Here is a 7,969-nt window from a genome sequence, read left to right as displayed (position 1 = left end):
TGCGCGACATCCCTGCCCCTGCCCGGCCCATTGGGGGCGCTCAGCAGCTGGAGGCCGGCAAAGTCCTTTCCCCGGCCGGCATTGTGACCCCTTCAGCCCTTTCCTTCTGTCTCGGTCAGGCCAGCGCCACCACCGTTGCAGGCTCAGGGTTCTTTGGATACTCCCCCCTCCCCCGCTCCACCCCATCCCCGGACTCTGACCGCGCCCTCACAGCTAGGGGCTCTGGGTGGCCTTAAGCTCAGCCGCCCCAACTCCTAGCATAGGAAGGGTCCCCACGCCCCTTTCCTCCCCCGCGCCCCGCCTCCGTTTGCCCCGCCCCCAAGCCCCGCCCGTCGTTGCCCGGGAACCACGGCTCCCGCAGCTGCAGGAGGCGCCAGGCCCCGGGAGCAGCCCTCGGTGCCGCCACCGCTCCCGCCGCCGCCGCCACCACCGCCGCGCCCGGCTCCGCTCCGGCTCCGGCTCCGCTCCGCTCCGCGCCCGCTCCGCCGGCCATGCCGCCCCGCCGCGCCCAGGCGCCCCGCGCGCAGCTGCTGCCCGCGCCGGCCCTGCCGCTCCTGCTGCTCCTGCTGCTCGGCGCGGGGCCCCGCGGCCACTGCCTGGCCAGCCCGGTGCCCGCCGTGCCCCTGCCCGTGCCGGGGCCGTGCGCCGCGCAGCCCTGCCGGAATGGGGGCGTCTGCACCCCGCGCCCCGCGCCCGGCCCCCAGTCCCCGACTCCCGCCGGCGAGAGCGGCTACACCTGCACCTGTCCTGCCGGGGTCTCCGGAACCCACTGCCAGGTGAGCGGGCGCGGCGGGAGCGGGGCCCCGCGCCGGGCTTCAGCATGCCGGACGCTAGTTTTTCCCGCTTGGAGAAGGGGGTGGATCGGCCTCTGGGTCTGCATAGACGCGGACCCTTGGTTGACCTTGCAAGTGCCACTTCCCTGCCCACGGGGTCTCTGGCCGTGCCATCTCGGGGCGCGCCGCTCCAGCGCCGGGCCGCCACCCTCGCGCCCGTGCTCCCGCTACGGCCACCGGTCACCAAGGGGGCGCCCCTCCGGCCGGGCTGAGCCCCTCTCCCCTGGAGTGTGTCCGGGTGCCGGCGGCGGCCACTCAGAGGACCCAGCCCGAGTGTCCCCGGCGGAGAGTCCAAGGTCCAAGTGACCCCCGCTCTCTGTCCTGCTGACTCCCGCGTGCGTCTAGGGCGAGGGGTTTGGGAGGCAAGTGATGGCGGGTCCCGCGCCCGGTGGCCAGCACTTTCTCCTCCACCCGTGAAGGTCCTGACGTGCAGCCGGCGCTCACAGAGGGCATCCGCCTCCCCGCGGCCTGCGACCAGCCCTCCCTGGGCTTAGGACGGGGTGTGGGAGCCGTCGGGGGCATTCGAGGGGACTTTGCGCGTGGTGTGCCGCACTCCGGGCTGGATGCTCCTGGAGGGGCCGGCAGCCGGGGCGGGAACAGGGCACTGGAAAGCTTCGAGGAAGAGGGGGCTGGGAGAGGGATGGCCAGCTGCTGCCTGGGGATTTGGACTTCCAAGAGAATTGGGCATAAAATAATAGATGAGACTGGATTACAAACACGCTAAAGCACGTTGGAACCAATTAACCTATAAGCATCAACATTTTTCAATGTTGGTAGTACTGTGTGTAGAATATCCCCAAGTCTCTTCTAGGTCAGGGCTAATAACGAATCTGTCTACAATGATTCGATTATGCCAAGTGATTATGGACTGTGTTTGGAATCAAATGCTTCCTTTCTTACATCAGGGAATGGAGGCGTTTGTTTCATATAAATTTGATCCAGTGCTCCAAGAGTTCCTTTGAGAATGCTCAAATGCACTCCTATTTCTGCAGGGAAGAAAGTCCACATCTGCTAGGATAAGAGGTGACATGATAGGCTTTACTTCTTTAAAATAGAGGGGTCAATGGAATTGAAAGACTTGACCTTGACAGCCAGAATGTTTGCTATTTCTTTTTGTTAGTAGCAAATTATCTACCTGAATTTATCTTCCGCCCTCCCCCAGCCAGTATTGTGCTCTTCTTTGTTAACTGTTCCAATAAGCTATAATTCCCTCAAAAGGGATGCTAATGCTGAAGATGGTGATGATGATAATGAAAGGGTGTCCTATGACCATCTGCAGTGGATGGATGGTAGTGGTTGGTGGTGGTGGGGGCATATGATGACTCTTTGGGGAAATGCCTGTTGGTGCCATTCTAATCATAGGACAAAATCTTCCTTACCTATTTCCCATGTTGATCAATTACTTATATTACGTTTCCTGAAGAAATAAGTTGCCTGAATGCTTCTCTCAAACGTTATTTTTTCATATCTGAATTCTATCCTTGAAAGAGGATTCAGAGTGTAGTAGGATAGACAGGGGGAAGGTTAGAGTACACAGCAGCTCTAGTAAGTGGGAAGAAAGACTGGCCATTGGGAATTTCACTTAACTGAGATTTGTTCCTGTGGCTCTAAAAATAGATATAAGAAATCTTCAAGAAAGGCAAGGACCTCTTTAGTGCTTCCTGAATGTGGCCAACAGAGAAGCATAAATATTTTCTGTCCTAAGTAGTGGTTTGATTTGCAATGCAATTCATTCAGAAAAGAGTCATGAACTGATACATAAATATTGCAGAACCAGCAGGTTCAAAACAGATCCGGTTGCCTGTATAGCTCCCATGTGAGGCCATCTTAGCTGGTGAATGCTGCCCACCTGAGGAGAAGCAGAACGGGGTGTTCTGAGTTGAAGGGAGAGCTGAAGTAACTGTAATTCTAACAGGAAAGCTTAGCAATTTTGGAACCTGATCTGGCTTGGTTACCCTGAAGAACTCCAACTGAGGTGATTCAGAGCCTTATAACCCATGAAAAATTGATTCCTGCTCATTTTAATTTAATCTTTCATGATTTTGTGGTAATGCTCGAGACTTGGAATTTTTATGGGGGGAATGAGGGGCAATTTCAATAAAGACATTAAGCAGAGGGAAAATCCTATAGGAACTCAATTACAGATAAAAGAAATGGATGCTAGCCATCGCTAAGAGTGTGACCGCTGCAATAGAGCCTAATGTTCACTCGATAAACTGGAAATGGAATTTTACCTGAATGTGAAGAGAATCCTTTAACAGTGTCACCTTTCCCCCAGCTTCAAGGACAATAATGTTAGCAATGGAAACGTTAGAACTGAAATCTTCCTCTCTCCCTCCCTTCCTTCTTCCCTCCCTCCCCGCTTGTTCTCTTCCCTCCTCTCTTCTCTCCTTCCCTTCCCTTCCCCACTTCTTTCCTCCCATCCTCCTTTCTCTCTTTGTTTCTTCTGTGGAGAAAGTTAAGGTGATCATAAACCACTAATTGGGCTTAGAATGGATCACAGATGTTCACAGCTGTTCTATGGTTGGCTGACTGATGCTGGGCAAGCAGGTGGGGCCAGGCAGTTCTCCTCCTGTCACCTGGTTGACAGGAATTCACAGGCTCTTGGGACTGGGGGGAAGGAAGGATGCTTAGGTTTGAAGTTGAAGGGCTAAAGTTAAACCTGCTGTGACAGGTGATCCACACAGCCTGAGTCCTGTTTCCTCATCTCCAAGATGGGATCTATCTCCCAGAGTTTGTAATAACACGTGAGTCTGATCCTGTTTTATTTTTTTTAATTATTTTTTTTTATGCTTGACTGTGACAGTGTTTAAGCCTCGCGGGCTCTTTCCCTTCTGCCCTGCATCCAGGCAAGCTGACACAAAGCCTAGGAACTCTTTCCTTTGTTGCTGGTGAAAGGTTCATGCTACATAAGCCCCAGGCCAGGCTGTACTGTCCCCTCCCCCCACACACACATATATATATATTGTTATGCCAGTTTTATATATATATATATATATATATATATATATATATATATATATATATATATATATAATTTTTTTTTTTTGCTAATTGGACAAAAAATAGGTATAATTTTGATCCACTTACACTGGATAGATATTGTTGTGTTGGCTGTTGTCACTTTTTTATTTGACAATCTAAGGGAAAAGAGGTCAGTGTCCCTGGCTAAATAGTCAGACTTGTATGTTTTAAAAACTCCATTTGGCATGCTGGTTGAAAATTGCTGCTCTAATACATTTAAGCATAATAAATCACGACTGTTCAATGGATTCCATATGGAAAGCTAAGGAATAGAGACGACGATGATGATGGTGGTGGTGGTTGCTAACTTTTCTCAAGCACTTGCCCTGGGCTTTACTCACCAATTCTTGCAGTGCCCTGTGAGCAGTGCCCTGTGAGCTGTAACCATCCCATTTTATAGATGAAGTGCAGCAAAGTTGAATGACTGGTCCAAGGTCACATTGCTAGTAAATGGGAGAGCTGGGATTTGAACCAGGTGACTGGCTTGTTGGAGAGCTGTGGAATAAAGTGGGCTGAGACAAAGGCCAGCCCCGGCCCTGACATTTGTACCTTTGTGACCTTAAGTGAGAGCCAGCACCTCTTTTTGTTTTATCAGGAAAAGGCATGGAGTGATTCCTGAGTCTGATTTTGCTAGAAAACATTGCACTTGTATGGCCACAGGAGTGATGAAGACACAGCAAATCCTCCTTATGCCACTTACCAAGCAGGACCTTCAACCTAGAGTTAGGATTCTGGGTTCTGGTTGCATGATAATATATAAATGGACAATAAAGAAAAGAATTGCAAATATATATGATAGGTATGAGAAAACTTCAACTTTTAAAAAATTGAGGCTTTCTCCGAAACCGGTTTGGCTCAGTGGATAGAGTGTTGGCCTTTGGGCTGAAAGGTCCCAGGTTTGATTCCGGTCAAGGGCATGTACCTTGGTTGCGGGCACATCCCCAGTAGGGGGTGTGCAAGAGGCAGCTGATCGATGTTTCTCTATTATCGATGTTTCTAACTCTCTATCCCTATCTCTTCCTCTCTGTAAAAAAATCAATAAAATATATATTTTTTTAAAATTGAGGCTCTCCTTCTTGCTTTTCCAGTTCATTTGGGGAAGCAGACAGAAACCAGAGGTGGCAGCTGTTATGCCAGTTTTCCTTTTCCAGTGAGTGGCACAGCATTGCTTCACTTCTATTGGATCATCCATCCAAAGCAGGGATTCTTTAATTTGTATTATTTTGCTTGGAAAGCTTTTTTTATTTTCATGAAATAGTTCTTTGCCACCTACTCAGACACCTGTTTGTTTTTTTTCACTTCACGTTCCCTGTGAGTCTTATCCTTTGGGATTATAATGAAAATGTGTCAACTTCTGCACTTGGGGAAAAAAGGGGCAAGTGTAGCTGCTTTTTATGCAAGTTCATTTTACTCACTAAGCTGATTCTGTAATTCTTTCTTCTGATTTGACATGGTAACTTAAAACAATGGTTCCACTTCAGTGCATCCATTTTATATTTTATTTTATTAATATGTTTTTTTTTTTTAGTTTTCTCAGGTTTTTTATTGCTAACACTATTCCAGACATCCCAAATTTCCTCCCCGCTTTGCCCATGTCCAACCAACCCACACCACTCCTCAGCTGAATCCGTTTTAGATTGAAGTTTGCTAACAACAAAGAATTCTAATTGTTTGCACAGCATAGTCTTACTGGGCTTTTTGAAAACACCCCCCCACACACACACACACAAATTCATATTGTAATATGTGCAAAATGTCCAATATGAGCTGAGCTCTCAAGAGACACTGCTTCTTTCTTGGCATATCATCTCTGTGTGACCTTGGGAAAGTAACTGAACATCCTGAACCTCACTGTTCATAGCTCTCAGATGAACTAATATTGATTGCCTTATTTTCTCTATAGAAAGATGCAGTTCACAAACGGGACATAGTAAATTTTTTTCATAAGTATAATGAAGTATCGCAGAATGAATTTTAAAGCATTTTTTTGGGGGGGGGAGTAAGATGCTGCATAAATACAAGGTATACTAAGAAAAGGGTATGCTTCCTGTATGAAATACGATGATAGCAGTTATTCAGTGTCTGACTGTTTTTCTTTGGTGAACAGACTCAGCTGTTTTTTTTCCACACTAGGATGAGTATGCTGCAATCTGAGTTTTAAAAATGAAAATATCATTGTATTAAAATTTTTGATAAATGTGCAGTTCTCTCAATTGTGACATCAACAAGCAATTTCTCTGAAAATTCTCAGTGACTTCAAGTTTTCCTTTGAAATGAATGAAAAAAGCCTGGTCAAAATCCTTGGAACACTTTTACTGAGAGAAGGAAACCATTGCTTTTCATGGTGTTATTAAAATGAAGCGATTTCCCTGTTTTGTGGATGTGGTGCCTTCTGAGGAGCCATCACCTTTCTCAGCTTGGCCACCTGGCAGAAGTGCATTTCTGCCTTTAGCGCCTTTGCTTAAGTTCATCATGGGACACGGTGCCACCAAAATGGTTTGTTTATGCCCTCACGTCACAAGCACCAAGCAGGAAGGAGAACCAGTCTGAAGTGAAGGGTATTGGACTCAGGAAGCAGAATGTCCGAGTTGTATTTTTAGAGCCTCTTACCCATTGAGTGGCAGCTGTGGTCACAGTGCTTAACCCCGAGGCAGGGACTACAGGATCTTGCCTGCCAACAGAAAACCCAGCAGCGCAGCCAAGTGTTGTGAATAGAATTTCTTTATATTTCCACTCTGCCCCCTCCCCCTGCACTGGTGCCCCACCTGGAGGCTGATTAGAATCATCTGGGAACTTCAGCCAAGGTGCCTGTTTGGGTGTGAGTTTAGAGATTTAAAATTCCCGTTCAGGTGCTGCAAGCTTGTCAGCGACCTTAACCCCAGTTTCCCACCCATAAATCAAGTCGTGGGGAGGATTAAAATGAGGGGCTAGGAAAGGCCCTGGTGCACAGTCTGCCCTCTGCATGCACCGACTGCATTTTTATAAAGGTGGATGCGGTTCTCTACTTTATGGCTAAGGAACCTCAGCTTAGGGTCCAGCAGCGAGGGGTCAGGGTTGGGGTCTGGGCCCCTGGGGTGTGGTTCTGAGTGCTGAGTATTTGCTGTGCAGCACTCACCTCTGAATGCTCCCTGGTTCCCACTCCAGGGTGAGCCCAGGGGGCCAGCAGCGGAAGGAGGGGTGGCGGCTCCAGTTCTGGCGGTTTGAGTGGCTGTAGGGATGTTTCAGGTGTGTGTGATTAAGGTTTTCTTTCTTAAACCGAGAGAAAGGGCACAGGGCTTTTGAAAAAGAGTGAGGATTGGAGCAACGAAATAAGCACACTTAAAAAAAAGTGTCTGCTATCTTCTGCCAAAAAGTGCAGCCTTAGGATTTCAAAGCTCACACGTATCTGCTGCTTTTGGTTCATTTAAAGGAGCGTTTGTAACTGCTGCTGGGTTTCAGAGGCAGATTGAAACTCGTCTATGAAAAGCATTCCATGGGGTAGTGACCCCAGCAGGAAAAGGATGTAGCCTTGGAATCCAGGGGAACTCAGCACCATGACTGCAGGACTTCCTCCCCATAAGGAAGCTTGCCGATTTCCCAAAGCATCCAGGGCAGAGTTCTGAAGTACACTATGTGGAGCAAAACCCCATCCTTAACTTAAAAAAATAAAAAAAATAGAATACATTAGAATAGGAAAACTGTTCAATATCTCTTCAGTATATTATGTTAAAGAGGAATGACATTATATAGGAACCATGAAAAGAAAACCAAACTCTCTTAACTTCAAAATGACCTCCCTTACAGCTCCTTAGACAAAGGACTTTTAGGCTCTTTAAAAAAAAAAGTTTAATTTATGTACAGTAAAATTTACTCTTAAAAGCATTCTGTTCTATGTGTTTGTCATACAGTTGTGTAACTATCACAACTAAGATACAGAACAGCTTATCATTTTCACAAGTTTCCTGGTGCCCCTTTTATAGTAAGCCCTTGCCCCAGCCCGAGCCCTTGGCTGCTGCTGGTCTCATTTCCAATTTTGGCATTTCCGGGAATGTCATGTAAATAAAATCACACAACATTAGAGCTTCATCTACTTAGTATAATACCTTTAAGATTGATCCAAGTGGTCAAAATTT

At 47.7% G+C, this 7,969-nt stretch overlaps 1 protein-coding gene across 1 annotated transcript in view; it reads left to right on the top strand.

Moving 5' to 3' along the window:
- Positions 1–331: 331 nt before the first annotated feature.
- The window catches only part of DNER (delta/notch like EGF repeat containing), a 220,306-nt gene continuing 212,668 nt past the window's right edge, over positions 332–7,969 (top strand). Inside the window, exon 1 of the mRNA XM_036421970.2 lies at positions 332–776. Coding sequence (XP_036277863.1) covers positions 492–776 — 285 coding nt within the window. The 5' untranslated portion in view covers positions 332–491. The remainder of the gene's footprint in view (positions 777–7,969) is intronic.

Source organism: Pipistrellus kuhlii, unplaced genomic scaffold (genome assembly GCF_014108245.1).
Source record: "Pipistrellus kuhlii isolate mPipKuh1 unplaced genomic scaffold, mPipKuh1.p scaffold_m20_p_7, whole genome shotgun sequence".
NCBI lineage: Eukaryota > Metazoa > Chordata > Mammalia > Chiroptera > Vespertilionidae > Pipistrellus > Pipistrellus kuhlii.
Note: the sequence above shows the minus strand (reverse complement) of the source record. Positions and strands in the feature narration are given on the sequence as shown.